At 40.0% G+C, this 18,687-nt stretch overlaps 1 protein-coding gene across 1 annotated transcript in view; it reads right to left on the reverse strand.

The window, feature by feature from the left end:
* The window catches only part of arhgap20 (Rho GTPase activating protein 20), a 71,816-nt gene extending 53,720 nt beyond the window's left edge, over positions 1 to 18,096 (reverse strand). The window contains exon 1 of the mRNA XM_084724912.1: positions 17,868 to 18,096. Coding sequence (XP_084581038.1) covers positions 17,868 to 17,984 — 117 coding nt within the window. The 5' untranslated portion in view covers positions 17,985 to 18,096. The remainder of the gene's footprint in view (positions 1 to 17,867) is intronic.
* Positions 18,097 to 18,687: the final 591 nt, after the last annotated feature.

An 18,687-nucleotide genomic window follows, 5' to 3' on the forward strand; every position in this document is an offset into this window, starting at 1 on the left:
GTCAAAACAAAGCGGCTGAGAAACGTGCAGCAGCGGCCCACAGCCAACTGTAGATAACAGGACGTTTGGCCGGCCGCCATGTCTCACTACCATCCTGCTGTGCCAACATCTGTGTGCATGTTTGACTGTGTGTGTGGGGGGGTTTGCATCATACGACGTCCTCCTCATCACTGATGCACAATCCTCACTCTAAAAATGTTTTTTACCATCTTAAATTCGAGACAGTAGAGATTTTTCTGCTATGTTTCTGTTTATTGAGTAAGATTAAAGCGTTCAACAGGTGGAGCACGGACAAGAGAACAGCCGAAATGTTTCAACAAATCACCCTAAATAAAGCTTCCTGACCTCAAACCATCCAAATAACTGGTAAGTAGGCTCAAAGAAGTGGCAGCATGAGGCAGATTCTCTTAAATGTAATAACTGACCATTTCGCTGAACCCCTCCTCTAAACACCAACTGTCCAATCATAGATTAGCAACCATAACTAAGCGCGACAGGCCTGTCGAACTTTGCATTTCTCTACATGTTGAAATGGTGTGCATGAAGCTCTTAGAACTGAGTACTACTAATACTAGGTGTCTAGTGAGTTTTGAGGGTAGTGTCTTTTGTGTAGTTCATCAATAACATAACATTCAACAGTGAGCATGTGAGTAATGAATTAAACTTCTTTTTCTGCTAGAGCTTAAGCTGCAAACGTAGCATGTCCAGTTAAATATCTTACTCCCTTCAGAACTGTTATCTCCAGCCACACTGTAAATAATCATACAGGAATTTCATTCATTCTCATTAATTTAATGTAAATATTCAGGTTTTATTTATTCAAGTTAATTCAACTTAAAATTTATAGTATTTATGTTGAGGACTTTTAAACACAGGGTCTTCTAACCTGAAATATTTTGACTTGAAATGATGAGTTGAATGAAGGTACTGCACAGAGTTCAATCAACTTATTTATTAAGTTTCTAAAGAAAAACATGATCTGCATATCAGCAGACTTCCCAGCATGCATTGCCTGAGACCCCTCTTGAAGAGACTGACAAAAACTTGCTGTGTGTCTCTAGTACCCTTTAGGATAAGTCAGTTGCTTGTTTTCACAATGAGGCAAAAACATACAAGAGTCAAACAATTCTCTGAGGCTGGCTTGGTCCAATTGTCTGGCTCTTAGTTTTAGTGCTGGTGGAGTGGCTGTATAAACCTTATTGTTATTCAAAAATATTATGACATGAATTCATCACATTAATTAATTAAATAGTCTCACTAAACCAAAGAAAAAAGGGTGACAAATCCCTGAAATAAGTCCAGGGAAGGCCTACACTACATACTCAAAACCTGAATTAGTAAGCAGAATGTATTTGCGACATATCTTGAGTTCTGTGGGTGGTACTATTTTCTTATTCTGTTCAACCATGATATCTATCACTACTTGTACTAACGACCCACAGTTCCTCTGCTTTTGACTGTTTGAAGAAAAAAAACTTGAGATGTAAAATGCGTCACTTCCTTTGCACCAGAGGAATTTTTCCCAGGAAAGAGCTTCCAAGCAGTGAAACGCATCACTGTGCTATTTCAGTCAGTCATAAAGCGAAAGAATATGACATTTATTATGAGGAAGTTATTTACTTTAAGTTCATTTTGTAATACTTAACAAATTGGCCTTTATATGAGTTGGCCTTGTTTTTAATTATGTGGAAAAGCTTGGGACCAGCTGCCACGGCATGGCTGATATTGTTTTCACCTTGTGAGGAGTCTGTGTGTGTGTGTGTGTGTGTGTGTGTGTGTGTGTGTGTGTGTGTGTGTGTGTGTGTGTGTGTGTGTGTGTGTGTGTGTGTGTGTCGCCACGGCAAATTGTGGTCCTGGAGACACCAACTGTAGCAAGAACTACAACAGAAGAAGTTTTGAGTCCTTTACATCTGTATGTTGGCAGAAAGGTTTTATTAATGTGATAGTGTCACATTCATGCAAGATGAACTTGGTGTGTAGTTGAGATCAAAATGAAATCAGAGCTCAAAAGATGTATGTGGTCTGAGCAAGGGTGCCAGAAGTAGGGTTGTATGGATCATATTCACAGTGTCACATACTGGAACAAGACGTTACAGGTTCTATACTCAAATTGCTCCTGACTGGATCCGTTTCATGTGTGGTCAGCAAAATCCTTGATGATATTAAACAGTGAAGCTTTTGAGTTTTTATCAAACGCTGTTGCCATGATGATGCATTATGAATATCTGAATATCATCATGAATAATGTGCCACTACTTCAGCACATGTAGATGCTGCGGCCACAAGCTCCTCCAAATTCCGCAACATTTTTGTTTTAATCTTTTATTTTTTTTTTCAGCTTTATTGCTGAAACATGCATCAACTAGAGGTTTGGATTAAAGAACAGTAGACCCTGAGACAATCAACAATGCATGCCGCGTCTTACGACCACCCAGCCAGATCAGTTGGATGCATTGTCGCCAGCCATCTCAGGAGGAGTGACGGAGAGCTGGGATAAGAGCCACACTAAGCTAGGATAGATAATAAGACTGTTCTTGACAAATGTTCATGAGGAAAATGAAATGGACAAAATGGCTCAACTCAGTCTGGCCAACGGGCAAACCAGAAACTGTCATGCCCGAATCTTACAAAGTCCAGCTCCACCAAAACATTTCGCAGAAGAACATTTTCATTTTTATGTTATGCGTCAGCATGTTGACAGGCGTCACAGCTGGTGTGATCCCTTTGTAAGATGGTCTGTAGTATAGCTTTTTATTTACTGTTAAAAATAAGTGATTTTGGGGAGAGCTCAATCCCCTTTTCTCTGGTTTCCAAATCCAAGTGGGCCTTCCTCTCCTGTCAACAGAGCTGACCCTATTTGCTGTCAGGAAGTCATAAAAACTCCTCCCTTTGACAATAAACTTGGGTTCATTTTAATGAACAAATTTAACAGAAAATAGTGACTGAAAGTGTGTGTCGCGCAAACAATGTATGTGTGTGTGTATCTCTGAGTGAAAGAGACATGTGCATGATTCTTTGAAGATGGTCATACAGAGGAGACTAATGGATAGTTCTGTTTATTTCTTGGCAGCGCTCCATAAAGGGGCAAAGGTACCCACACAAACTCTTACAGACACACACACAGACCCTCAGAGGCATATGTAAGCACTCACATAAGTCATTAAAGCCTGTGTTGCCATAGCAGAGCTCCAGCTACTGTGGAGGAGAAACAGTGGCATCGTACAGCGAGCCCTAGACTAAAAATAGCTCTGATGAACTGAGCCGCTTGTCGCTCTCTCTGTTTTCATTTGCTCTTTCTGTCTCTCTGACTATTTCTGTCCCTGCCTCTTGCTCATCAAGCAGCCTTTCTTATCTCTTAATCAACATATAGAGAAACACTTTGTTCTCTCACTCTGTTTCCCCGTCTGTAAAACTTATCTGCTGTAAAGTGCTCTGCAAGATAAACTTCACTTTTGTCTAATTCCTCCAAATTGGATAAAAGCAGCAATGTGTTATTTGCCATATATGATGCATCTGGGATTTATTCAATACTGTATTATTTTGCAAACTTTTACAATTTTAAGCAACCAGCATGGGGCATATGCTATATATGGGAAAAACAGCAGAACAGGTTTTGCTGTTGAGATTACTAGATAACTAGACTTGAGTCAAATAAATAGCGCCCCTTTAATTTTATGCCTACAGACATTTTGTGTTTTGTTCATTTCAACCTCGCATGCATGTTCAAATGCATACTTAGTGGGTTTGTATGAGGTACATATCAATATACAGCGTATATCCTACAGTAGATGGTGGTCAACACGCCTCCAGTTTGAGAAGTTTACCATCATTCATTGCTGTGGACAGGGTCGGCAGCAAAACACACATTAGCCACCTAAAAAAATGTCCACCTAAAAAACTGGTATCAGTTTAAGTGTAAGTGTGAGTTTAAGAATATTTTCACTGCTTTACCTTGCCATCAAACAGCTTTTTCCAACAGCAAACTGCTATTAAACAAGCCAAATATGGCTCTCTCTTGCTCCACCAGACTCTTTTATTTGTGAAATCTGTAATTTTACCTTGCAGAACAAGGTAACTGCTAGTCTACTACTGCCACAATCTTTTTTGTTGCTGTTGTTATTGTGTGGCTTTGGTATTTTAAATTAAGTTAATTCTGATTCATCAAAGTCACACAATAACACAAACTAACTAGATCGAGGCAGTGGTAAACCAGCAAGCCCATGGTCTGCGAGGTAAAATACTGATTTCACACATGGAATCCAGTTGATATGGAGAGAGTGATATATAGTTCATATAATGGCAGTTACCTGTACGACTTGTCTGATGACAAGGTAAAGCAGTGATTTTTTTTTTTTAGGTAGACCTTTTTAAGATGGCAAAAATATGTTTTGCTGCTGATTTTGTCCACAGGAGTAGTACTCCTCTCTGCTTCTGGAAACTAGAGACATGCTGATCGGAAATCTACGGGTAATACCCTATCAATAAGTTAATTATACAACCCCACTTCAAATAACCTAAACATCTCTTTCATCAGTATTTCAGTTTCACATTACAGTTTATACCATACCATACAATTTAGCTTGCTTTCAGAGAGAGCAGCTTCAACAGAAACGAAGCAGAGAAAGAGAAACTCACACCACATATTCTGAGAAAGGAGTGTGAACAAAGTGGGCAGACAGAGGGGCATTTTTATGAGTTTAGTAGGCAGTGCTAATTGGTTTGGTTTGGTTAGGTTGGGTGACAGTCTATAATCTGGTTTAAAATCTGCCCTGACTGCTGATACATCGTGCAACAATGCTGGTTGCACTGGGAGGCTGTGAGGTGGTGTGGAGGGGTTCAGCTGGATGAATGTAGATGAGAGTGAAAAAGAGCAGATACAGTCCACACACCTTCCCCTGGTAAAACAAAAGGTGGAAAACATTCATCTAGTCATCGTCCCTCTCTGCCTTTCTGCAGAGGCATTGCTGTGCATCTCTGTGCGGCTGTTCTCTAATGCTTTCCTGTCAGCAGAACAATGAACCACAAGATTTATCTCAGATGCTTATCTGTCACAGCACTTACCAGTGGCCACTGTTATCTCTGTACCCACAGAGTTGTCATGACAGTGACATGCCGATGCGAACGGAGAAAATCTGATCAAAACATGAACTGGCACCAAAAAGCTTGGCGACAGCCAGTTGGTTTCATCAAACCAACATGAAACTGTTTGGAAACAGGAAGCTGTGTGATATCAGAAAGCATGCAGTATTCATCATCACACTGTAATGTGTTCATGCTTTAGGCTATTGAGCAATTGTGCACCCATGATAAAATGTATTTGCAGAGTTTTGTCTTATAATGAACCCTTTGACATTTAAAGGTGAATGACGGAAACAGTCTCAAGCTAATTAGAACAACAATCCAACAAAAACATCTAGTGACAGAGGTAATATATCACCTTTCTAAGTAGTGGAACAATAATACACTTATCATTTGCTTTCTGGGCTGGAAAGTGAGATCTGAAAGCCAAAGATTTCAATAGACTGGCCAGGCAATCATTACAAAAGTAGTATTGATTTAATAAGAAAAAAAACAGCTTCACATAATGGGTCTTCAAGATTTTTCTGATACAGAATACACATCAGCTGCAGCTGTCTTACCCATGCCACCATAGCCCACGTTCTTTCAGCTCACCAAGCCTGATGCAAGATCAGTTTCATATTATCTTAACTTTCTCATACTTTTTCCTGTGAGGTTGCCTCACATGACTTCAGAACTGTGTAAATGATCCGTGTAAATATGATGAATGCCACCTGAGCGTATCTGAGTGCACATTATTGCAGTCAATGACTATATGGCTACATATCCTGCCCCATATGTCACGAAGTGTTCATTCATGAAAATGGCATCAAAGTATAAAACAAAGAACTTCAGAGACTGAAGTTCTGATTTCAAAGAGCCACAAAAAAAGTTCAAGCTTTTAAAAAATGTCTGGCCACAGCAAGACAATGGATGACTACAATGGGAGGAGGGGCTCAAGAGGACAAGAAAAATGTGCCATAAAAGCTCATTTATACCACCTTTACATACAAAAAAAGATGTGCCCATTTCAAACAATATAACCATATACTGTCATGTACCCTTTAAGTTAAGTGGTTAAGTTACCCCAAAGAAGAAGAGGTGTCAAAAATTACTGACAACAACAAACATGGTGATGGAGGAAGATGTTATAATGTATATCTTGAGAAAGAGGCTAATGCAGAGGCAGTGGCAGTCGGTGCAGCCATTAATTACATCTCCACATGTGGACAGAGAATTGTTTAACTAACCAACTGATGACGAACAAACTCTGTGTAGCTTCAAAGTAATGAAATATACAATCCATTATAGAAAATCATTGGTTTACATAACAGCAGGCAAATAGCACATGACTCCTACAACAGGTCTGGACTACTCATAAAATTAAAAATATGAACAACTGGCAAGTTCTCCTGTGTCACTCATACAAACTACTTATGAACAAATCTCTTCAGATGAGTGGTTCTTGCATGAGACCCATTGGTTTGAAAACGTTACAAACCAAAATCAAAAATTGAATGTTTATAAGGCAAACATGCAAACATCACAGACTGTGCACTCTGATGTAGCAGCACCAAAATGTTTAGTTTCCAAAACCTTGCTGCTGTGTTGTCTGAGAGCATCTGACCTAAACCCTTTCCTTCTGCTATAAAAAATATTTTTCCTGCTGCATCCCGCCACATTTTCCTGCGCGCAGTAAAATTTATCATCCACCATTCCCCTTCTTTTTTCCTCCTCTTTTTCTCTGTAGTAATCCATCCCCAAGATTTCCTAGGCCAGATCACGTAAAGGCTTACTGATGAATCACTCTCTCCAATGTGTCAGAGATCTTTTTCTCTTGTTTTTTCTGTCTGTTTTTCTGTCACCGCGCACATCTCCCTCCTGTACTTTGTTTCCATCTCTGTCTCTGTGGTAGACTCTTTCCTGCTTCCCATGGAGAAAAATTTGCAGAAACTCTGTTGGTGTATTATTGTTTAATTTCCTCTACAACCAGCAGTGCTATCACATTTCACACACTGTGTTCATACTGTATGTGTGTGTGGACTTCAAACAGCATGGATGAACGTAGTCCCATGCATGCTGCCATACATTAGGTCACCGTCAGATGCCTATAATATTAACCCAGCCTAATGACCAATTTACTTCACGAATGGTTTAGAATTGTACATTACTTCTACACACATGAGCACAAATTCACCTCACGCTGCAACAACAAAGCAAAAGCCCGATCTAGTCCTCCATCTCCTTTTAACGCTCTGGAAGCAATCTGGACGAGCTCATCCACTACCGAGCTCCACGGTTCTCTGTCAGAAGATCAGCTGCTGATAGGACAGCAGTGGTGTTTGGTGGTGTTGCTATAGAAACTCAGTCAGTGACATATTGTTTGGCCACACGTACACACTCCAGAGTCACTACCCTGTCCTTAGCATCTCTGAAATTTTTACAGTTGTTTGAATGTGGAGAGTGCGGGGCAGATGGTCACATGAAACATTCTACAGACTCTAAACAGAGAGGTTTTGTCTAAACTGTCAAATGACCTAATTGGCTGCTTCTTTTCCCCGCCCAAAAAAAGAATGTGTTATGTTCTGGTAGATTAGTAAAAAAAATCTCCACACCAAATGCATTATATTCCGAAGTGAATATCTTTAAACATGACAGTTGGTATCTGAAACAGACACACTGACTCACTGATGCAGAAAAAGTTTTTTTTTTTTTTTCTGTATCAAAGAAAAGATACAGTATCCTGCAGTTATAGTTAGGATTTTGGGTACTTAAGTTATGCACCTCATGTAGTGACCACACAAAGTCACACTCAGTCAAGCAGAGTCACACTAGTAAGCAGAAGCTGGTAGGAAGTATCAAACAATTACCACATACAGCATCATTAGAAAACACAATTGTAAGGAGGAGGTGCACTTGAATTCCCGTATTGATATTAAAAGTAGCCTGGATTGTGAGCTGCATCCAGAACCGCCTCTTTTGCTCAGTACTTTTAAAGGAGCTATAATGTATATGTAAGAATGTAAGTTTAAAAATTCTCATATTAAGTAAAATTATCAACAGAATGTGAAGAAGAAGAGGAGCAGGAGAGTTAAGATTAATGTAGCTTTCCTCCGCTTGCTACAGCTCTTGGCAAGTAAACGGATGAAGTTTGATGCTAGACTCTCAACATTTTTTCTAGTCTGGTAAGTAAACAATGTTATGCTAACTTCAGCAATAGCTTGTAAAGGTAGCTAACTTTATTTTTGACGGTCTTAATGTGCTTGCTAAGTTAGCTATTTGTGGAAAGAAATAAAGATGTTTGAGAGAGATTGTGAATTTCCTTTATAGGAATGGACACCCCAACTTTGTGTTGATATGCTGCCCACATTGTGTTTAGAGTATGAATTTGGCAGGTGGCCAATTCATAATATAGCCTTAAGTGTCCAAGTTCTTTGTATTTATATGTTACAAACTTCACACTTTAATATTTCACATTAGAGTAAGTGATAGACATCTGTTGTCTTGTGATCTTGTGGTAAGGGGTCACTTTCCTGTATGAAAGGGTGCAGTCTGTCTACTTTGGTCAAGCTGCTCCCAATGTATTCATAGACGCAGCAGCAGAGGGAGCTAACTCTCTCATTGTAGTTGTAAAAGTTATCGTAGGGGCGGCCAAGACCTGCCAGGTGCCATCTCATCAAAACTTTATCCCCTTTTCTGCTTGTATCCTTTACTCTCCCTTACTACCAACTCCTTTCTCCTCCTCCTCCTCTCCTCTCTTTCTGTCTCTTTATACTGAACCCCATTTCCCTTCACCTCCTCCTCCTCCTCTTCTTGCTCTCTAACCTGGGAACACAGGGTCAGTGGGACATAATCCCTCCTCTTACAGCTGGTCTAATACCTCCTGCCGCCACCCTGACGTCCCAGACTTCACAACCTGCCGTGTCACGACCACTGACTGAAGCTCAGAAGACATAATGCACCCTGACACTGAATCCTTTGCGCTTGCCCTCTTTTGAGAAGCAAAGCTCTGATGATGACATGTGAGGAGGCCATTCGGAGCTGTAATGGCCACCCATGAGGAAGGATAAGACAAATTCCAGAGAAGAACAGTTGAGTCCTTCAATCTGAATTGGATCCTATATATTCTAAAACTGATAGGTCCCTCTATAATTAGGGAAATTTGCATAAGTCACAGAGAGTGCAAGTCTAAGTTAAGTTCAAACAGGTCTCAAGTGATGTCTTAGGTTTTCAGTGGCAACCTCAAGTCAAGTCTCAAGTCTTGTTAAAACAACTCTCAAGTCAAGTCTCAAATCTTGTTAAAACAACTCTCAAGTCAAGTCTCAAATCTTGTTAAAACAACTCTCAAGCCAAGTCTCAAGTCTTCAAGGAGAAGTTCAAGAGAAGTCTTGGCAGAGCAAGTCTGAAATAACTTGGGAAAGGTCTAATCAAATCTCAAGTCATTTAGGGAAAATTCACCTCTTTATATATGTTGATGTTGATGTGTTGATGGTAAATGTAGTCAACTGAAGCAACAGATTCAGCTCTCTTGGTTAATATAGTATGTACTGCGGTGCTATATTGACCAAGACAGCTGAGTTCTCCCGGTCATAGAGCCATGCCGGCAGCACCTACATGTACCAGGATGCATTGCATGCCAGCCTCTGATTTATTTCGTGCAGTGTGTCTCCACCCTAGCTTATTGCTATTATTTTGTTGGTCAAAACTGCATTATGGTGACAAAAACACCTGTTATTCCGAAAACAAAAGCCCACTATTACAAAAATACACACTCTGGAGTTGGAGTCTCTGACTTCCTGTTTTACTGCCTGGCATACTATATATAATATATTTAACTATTAGAAACATCTACTCCTAAAAGATTTCTTACAACTCATAAACAGACTCTTTCTCATCCGGCAATCATTCTGCAATTTAACTCTAACAAAGGTGAAATGGGAAAACACAAACAGACGTTCCGGACAGGACTGGAAATTTCAAAAGAGAACATACTGGCTGTAGCTGGTATATATTATAAACACAGAAATATATTACATATTTCTTCTTTAATGCCATTTCTAAGTCTAAAGACTTGTCAAAACAAGTCAAGTCTCAAGTCTTCAAGGACAAGTTCAAGAAGAGTCTTTAGTTTTGGCAAAGTCTATGTATACTGAGAGAAGCCCAAGAGCAAGTCTCAAGTTTTGCCAAAGCTTGTCTCAAGTCAAATCTAAAGCCAGGCAAGACAAGTCCAAGTCAAGTTTCAAGTTTTGTCAAAACAAGAGTAAAGTCAAGTCTCCGGTCTTCAAGGACATCAAGAGAATTTAAATTAAGAAAAGTCCAAAACAAGTTAAGTCAAGTCTCAAGTCCTTAAGAGCAGATCCATGTCAAGTCAAGCAAATTAGAGGTCTCTGAATGCTGACCATTAAAATGACACATCATTTTACAGAACTCATTGAGTTTGGTAATAGGCCTACATAATGCTGTTTTATTCATTATTTATAGAGTCAAAATAAGTCTTAGGTCTTAAGGGAGTCAAGCCTTCAGTAGATCAAGTCTTATAGCAGTCAAGTGCAAGTCAAGTGTTAAGTGCTCATTTTTGTGACTTCAGACTGACTTGAGTCCAAGTCTCAGTGTACAGTTCTGGTAAACACACTGCAGCATTAAAGGTAAAAAAAAAAAGAAGACCTGAGATCAAACACATTCCCAGCCCCCTCCACCTATTCCCAGCGAGCGTGCCAAACATTTGCACTGAACAATCAAAAGGTCACAATTCTCTAAGATGTGTTTTTCACTTTGTGAGGACTCTAGAAGACTTTGGTGTGACTCCCCTTCAAACAAGGACGCAGTGCGAAGATAAAGCACCCAATCCCCAGGGGAATCTTTCACCTCACACACATACACACTCACACACTGTACATGCATTAAATCAGTCACGTGAGAATGATCGCATACCTTCATATAGCATGATTGTTAACCCCCTGAACCCTCACACACACACACAGGGCTGAATATATACACAGGCACCATACATGTCTAAATACATATACAGTGCATCAGTATGGTCTGATTTGTTTTGACTTCGGGGCAGTAATGATATACCTGGAAGAGTCACGAGATAACTTTAATAATACACTGAGCTTCATTGCTCCTGAACTTCAATCTCTGTATGTGTGTGTATGCGTGTGTGTGCACATGTTGATGGCTGATATAGCATCAGACCCGAGGCTCATAGTATCGCTGGGCTGTGATGAATACAAACAGACCGTCATTCTCCACACACACACGCTGACCTCTGAGTCACACAACCTTCTCCATGGTTTCCCCCCTCTATCTGCTCAAATATGTTGATGTTTTGAAGGTAGAGTAATTTGGAAAATGTAACTCGGGGAGGATCGTGTGTTTGTGTGTGCAAGTTTTAACTCCTACAAATCACGCATATGATGCAGAAATTGTGTGAATCATTTCAACACAGTGTTAAAATCACAGAGGTCGCACTGAGGTGATGTTCTTGCTGGGTTTGGCTCCCAACACTCCAGAGCTAAAAAAGTTAACAGCAGTTAGCATAAAGTTAACTTACTTCAGCTCAGTTAGCCTCAGTGCTGGGAGCCAAACCAAGCAAGAAAACCACCTCGGTATTGCAGCCTATTCCCTGTCATCAAACTGGCCTCCGTTGGTCTCTGAGGCTGTTTTGGTCCCAGTCTGGCTGTGATCACCAGGAGCTCCCGGTCTGTGAAGAGTCACCTAAAAGGACCTGCTCTCTCTCCTAGCCTTACATTCATGTACTGACTTGGCTGCATGGCGGGAGGGGTGTAACACACATTCAGCACTATTGCCTGCTGTAAAAGCCAATCAGTGTCTGCGACAAATCCCTCCTTGGCTGCCTGTTTTACATGAAACATGTGCCCAGTAAGCACTTCATAAGAACTTAAAGCATTTAATTGACTTGGTAGCACCTATACTATACATGATCCTGAGTAATCAAACCATTGCCTATCATCTGATGGCAGTTTAGCTCCTGGGGGCAACAGGGATTCCAGGATAGCCAGCAGATATCCACATAACAGATAAAAGATATCTGGGCAAAGACTTTCTGTATGCCTGTCATTGTATTTTAGTCAGCAGCTACCTAATCTCCATCAACACATATCTGCAAATGAATGCAGATAATAAAAAAAAAACGCTTGTTCTTGTTGGATATAATTGTGTTTCTGTAATGTAACAATATTATTAAGAGTGCAGCCTAGACCTGCTCTATGTGAACAGAGCCCTGAGATGACTGCTCTGGTCACTGTTTTTCATTTCAAACACTAAAGCATTGTTTTTATACTTAATAATACTCCTGGTTTCAGCTCGTTCTACTTCCTGCCTGTGGGAACTGAGCACAGTTTTCATTCCAGTGTTCACGAAGATCATTCCAACAAGTTTCCATTTATTGACCAAATTGCCCCAAAATAAGACACCATATAGTTTTTCACTGGAAAACATCGAAGTGGGAAAAGGATCATTTACTCCAGGTTGTGCTTTTATTTTAAATAATGCACTCAACAAATTAGTTGCCATAAAGATTTTATAAGTTAGTTCACAGTGTGCATGTGATTTTGGTAGGTGGGGGTGGGGGGTTGTTTGTTTTGATAACAACACAGTTTGCTGTGGATTGATACTAACATATCATGCTCCCCTGAAGATCCCATGAAATGGCTTTAAGATAAGAAATGTGCTTTTGTGTCAGGCGCGAGGTGTTTACAGTAGGGACTTCCACTAATTTTAGAAAGGAATAAATCACTGTTTAAAAATAAACTCACACCCCAACTGATATGTCCAGGTCATGCCACTGCTGCTACTACAGCTTATTCATCTATTTGTTAAACCTTTATTCAAACAGTATAACTTGGTTGCATACATACCCCTTGACAGCAATGTCCTTTTTAGCTCAAGGACGATGATGGACCTTCATGTTTTAAGAGAGGTTACCTAAGTCACCTAAAAATTTACTAAGAAACTCTGTAAAATTAATTAGTAAGTACTTAAATTTATATCTGAAAGACCAAATCCATATTGTACAATATTTTCAGTAACACTGGTGTTGTAGCTTCAGGAGGCTATACTATACAGCAGCAGCCCCTCAGCCAGGTTGATGAACAAAGAGCCGGCGGTCTCTCTCCACAAAAACAGCATTCCTCTGAGTCTGTCCAGTCTGTGAGCCACCGCACGTGATGCCACCTGACTTCCTACTGTACTGTACACTCTGACTCACACTTACACCTCTGTAATCCCATCAATCTAAATCTTATAATATGTGCGCACATAGCAAGGCCAGAGACTGACAGAAGTACCTGCACAAATCAAATGAAAAGACGTAGACTTCGCTTTTCACAGGGTAACATTTCATGCCCCTGTCAAAACACTGTGTACATGACCCTTCTCATATTCATAGTCTATATACTGTATGACAAAAAAAATGAAAAGTAGGTCAGGTAAAGACCATGTATCTAATAGTTCAGTGGCTGACATATTGTGCATCCAGTTGGGAGAAAGTCAAATAATGCAGGCCATATGACCTCATGCAGTCAGATAACTATAGGGGTTTATGTAAGTTGCTAAATATTTACATCAGTGTAAATCCTTTAGAAAGCATTCAAGCCATCCATCTCGGAGGTATTCCATGTTTATGATTTATAAGGCACAGTCATAAATAACATTTAAATGCAATAATAAAACAGAAACATTTTGTTGGCCAGTGTTTTTTTCTAAAGGGATTCAGATTGACAAATGCAATAAAGTTGGACGAATGCCTTGCAGGCCTTAGAGAAATAACATTGTCGTTTAACCACTGCCAGAACTGATCATAAACAGGCCTCTTCGTAAGCAGCTGAAGTCAATTCAGTGTCTCCTCCACGCTTGCCAAAAACGTGCTTCAAACTATATCGAGTATCACTTTATTTTGATAGTTCGTTGTTCACTCTTAATGCTTGTATCAGATGGCTGCAATGAAGGGCTTCACCAACAATATTTTCAGTCAGCTATCAAATATTCTGCATAATGGGAACAAATTATAGCAAGTAGACCTGCTCAGTTTTCTGCTGACCCCCTTTTAGGAGACTGTCAACAGCTTCACATACAGAGACAGCTCCTCTATTTGTGTCCAAAACAGTGTTTGTGCAGTACCCTCTGCCATTTAATGGCAAGCCCCTGAGCACAACATAACCAAACACAAAGTAAGAAAGCCTTGTACCATAAACCCAGCACATCAGTGTTCATCACAGTAGCATGGTGTGTTCAAAACTGTGTAAAGCAATAATAAATGTGTTCGACATTATTAGACCACAGAAATATGTTAACCACCAAGCCAAATCCGAATGATTAAAAAGTCATTGAGAATCACCTCATTCCCCTCAATATGCTACTTTTTTTTTCAGTGCTTGGTTGTTGGAACTGAACTAAGTAGTAGCTGACGGGCTGATTTGGACTGAGAGACTTGGTGAAGTTATGTTTGTAGATTGGGTAGATTGAGGGGCTTAGGGGGCCATATCTTTTGTGAGTTGGTTTGCAGGGCTTATATGGTGTTCAGGGACTATGGTGTCATTGCATTACCAAGAAATCTTGAACTCAGTCAACAACGATCAAACTCTTTAATTCAGTTCAGGTTTAACTGCATTGACGCTGAATCTGAATTACCTTCCTTCAAAACAGAAGAAGATGGATTTATCCTAATACACAGATAAATCATGCAGTATTAAAACAAACTGTCACTCAACACATGTGATGCTTTCTTTCTGTGAAAAGCACAGTCTGTTGCGAGACTGTTGTGGTCATTAACGCAGAGCAGAGCTGGGAAGAAAACACCGGGTTCAGCCGTGTCCACTGCTGAGGCGGTTTGAGTGTCTGGCAACACGGCTCAGACCCTCCTCGAACAGCTCAGCTCTTTCCAATCACATACAAATCTCTTTTGGTCTGCTGGCTTTAATGGAGGCACAGAGAAGTGGTTGTAATAATGGCTGAACTTATCCCACTAAATACCACCGACATTATGTGTACTTTATTGTATTGTGAAGATTTGTATCAGCATAAAAACACACAGAGTCCAAGGTTATGAAACAAAGCTTAAGCACACATTATGCACTGTTTTTCAACTTGTGACCCACAGAATACTGTGATATTGGCCTTCCTCTTTTAAACCATACTGTAACCTTTGAAGTGAAGTAATAATGTTCAAACTGATAAACTTAGCTTTTTGTAAAAATACACTAATTCTGAATTTGATGCCTGTAACATGTTTCAAAAAAGTTGGGACAGGAACATGTTTACCACTGTGACACATCATCTTTTCTTTTAACAACACTCAGTAAACATTTGGGAACTGAGGACACTAGTTGTTGAAGATTTGAAAGTGAAATTCTTTCCCATTCTTGCTTGATATACGACTTTGAGGGATCCACAATTCAGGGTCTCCATGTCGTATTTTCGCTTCATAATGCACCACACATTTTCAATCAGAGACAGGTCTAGACTGCAGCAAGGCCAGTCTAGTACCTGAACTCTTTTACTATGAAGCCACGTTGTTGTAACATGTGCAGAATGTGTCATGGCATTGGCTGATGTCCCTGAAAAAGATGTTGTCTGAATGGCATCATATATTGCTAAAAAAAAAACCTCTACCTACCTTTCAGATATAGTTCTGAGAAGTGACAGTTACCCATGATGCCATGGGCTCTAACACAACCCATACCATCACAGACACTGGCTTTTGAAGTTAGCACTGGTGACAAAACTGGACGGACCTTTTCCTCTTCAGCCGACATCCATAATTTCGGAAAAAACATTTTGAAATCTGGACTTGTAAGACCACAGCAAATATTTAAACCTTGCATCAGTCCATCTCAGATGAGTTCGGACCCACAGAAGTCTGCAGTGTTTCTGGACGTTGTTGATGTATGGCTTTTGCTTTGCATGGTAGAGTTTTAACTAGCATTTGTAGATGCAGCAACAACGGTTTTCCAAAGTGTTCCTGAGGCCATGTTGTATCCTTTATACAATTATGTGGGTTTTTAATGCAGTTTTTTACACAGTGCTGTTTGAGGGTGTCAGAGTTCACAGGCTTTCTCTGGATTTTCTAAAGCTTTCGATGATATTTTGAATTGTAGATGGTGGAATCCCTAAATTCCCGCAGTTTTGTGCTGAAAAACATTCAGTCATCCATGCTTATGAACGAATAAGCCTTTCGAGAATGCCCCTTTAATACCCGGTCATGATACTGTCACCTGTTACCACTTTAACCTGTTTACATGTTGAATGTTCCAAACAGGTGTTTTTTGAGCACTCCAAACTTTCCCTGTCTTTTGCTGCACCTGTCCCAACTTTTTTGAAACATGTCACAGGTATCAAATTCAGAATTAGCAGATATTCACAAAAAGACAATAAACTTTATCAGCTTGAACGTTAAATATCTTGTCTTTGCACTGAACTCAATTGAATATAGGTTGAAAAGGACTGGCAAATCATTCCATTCTCATTTTTATTCATGTTTTAAGCAATGTCCTTTTGCTTTTTTGGGATTGGGGTTTAAACTTTATCTGCTCACCCAGTATGTATAATTAAAGCTGGGTAATGAGTCAGTGTTATTGTATATCCATTTTCAGTGGAATCATGTAAGGAATAATAAATCACTGGATCACTTGCTGCCTTTGTGTTTTTATGAGCAGTTATTGTGAATTATTACCTGGCTTTGTTAAACACTCAATTCTGATTGGTTAATAACGGCATTTTAAGGTCTGTTATTTCTGAAGAGCAGATCGTTCCTATGAATAACTGACTGTTGCTATAAATGCACTTCTGATCATAGACGACGAGAGATGGAGTAATAAAATCAGATTTTTTTAATCACTAGAATAATTTTTAAATAAATATTTGGTGTTTATTGATTTTAAGTAAGTAGCTGTGTAATAAATAATTATGCCATTTTTGCTTTTTCTAGAGCCTTGCCACTAGCATGGCTAAAGATTTTTTGATATATTAAGGTTGGACCTTTTTTAATTAACAAAAGGTCAATACATGTACATGTGTAGAAATAGAGACTTCAACACATGGTTGTGTGTTTTGTCGGTCCATCCCTTGAGGGTTTTGTGGCGCTGATAGCAGTAACATCACAGCACTGTACTTAAACACACATTTGTTCCTGAAAAACAGTAATTCAGTAATAGCTCATGCTGCTGCTGGAGGTCCCTGCAGCATATTAGGCTTTTTAACAAACAATGCTGTTCTTGTCTTGTGAGAATAGTCTCTCTGGAAAGCTCTGGCAGGTACGTGTAATAAGTGGATCTTTAAGCTTGGATTCTCTTCAGCTAATATGGTTACAGTTTTTACATGCACAACAAGAGGTCATTGAATTATGAAATTAAGTAACCAGAAAAAGTAGGATGGTTTGAAGCAGAATCAAAGTGAAGCAAAATGCGCAAAATTGAGTTGTTCAAAATAATGCTGCAAACCATCACATCATTAGGAATTGCCACAGTAGGATCAGATGTGAAATTAAATACTTTTTTCTGCAACTTCCTTATTAATTTTCTGTGACTCAGTCAGAAATAGATAGTATTTAATTTCAGAAATGCAACAAGTGTGTGCAACAAGTGGGAAAACACATTCTGGTGTATTCCTGTTAAGTGATCAGTGAAATTTCCCAATATTCTCTGATTTCCCATGAAAAATTACCAAGTCTGACATCAACACAATTCTACAAAATTCTGGAAATTTGATTACAAGGAGGAAATGCCATTATCCGTCCCCTAAGCCCAATTTCACCTTGATCAAAAGCCAACAAGCAAAAGAAAACTTACTTTGACACTGTGAAACTCCACACAGCTCCCAGCCCTGTTCCTGGCAGTGTTCACTCGCCTGTCCTCCATCTCCACTAACATCTCCATGTCTGAAAACCTCTGTCCTCCTGCTGGCATCTTGCAGGTTTGTGGGTGTGTATGTGTGTCCGTCTGTTAGTCAGATGTTTGTGCACAGCTCAGTTGACAGGAGCTCAGTCTGATGCTCTATGTTTCTGCCCTCCTCCCTCCTTAATTTTAGTATCTTCTTTCCTTTCGTCTTATGTATATCCTTCTTTTTCTTTTTCTTCTGGTTTTCCTCTCAGGTCCCAGGTTCAAAAACCCCGTCCTCCACACCTGCAGCTACATAGATCCATTGAGAGGAAGCAACAGGCAGAGAAAATTCATTCATCAAGGGTCAAACTGTCCCTTAACAAGCAATAAAAAGCTGATTTTGTTAAACTTGTGTACTCTCAGCCTTCCTGCTCTTGCCTGTCTGGCTGGCAAGGTGTTTGGTCCTGTCCAGTCGGTCATCCCCACCCCCTCCCACTCCCCCAGTCACTCCATGCCCAGACGAGCCGTCTGGTCCCATTGGCTAGTCAGGTGGAAGGGGGGAAAACAGGGGGAGGGGCTGAGGCCAAAAGGAGAAGGAGGAGGTGTGGGGAAATGGATGAAGGGAGGACTGACAGCGTCCCCCTAACTGTCGCGGCGGGGGGATGATCGATGTGTTCATCTGTGATAGGTGATGTAAAGAATAAGGGAGATGTGCAATTCTCAGGGACATTTCTCTGCTTGATTTTTTTTCCCTCAGAATTTTCTTTATTACCCCAAGTAGAGTTTATTT

The sequence above is a fragment of the Lutjanus erythropterus genome, chromosome 8, assembly GCF_056507025.1.
Source record: "Lutjanus erythropterus isolate fLutEry1 chromosome 8, fLutEry1.hap2, whole genome shotgun sequence".
Classification (NCBI taxonomy): domain Eukaryota; kingdom Metazoa; phylum Chordata; class Actinopteri; order Lutjaniformes; family Lutjanidae; genus Lutjanus; species Lutjanus erythropterus.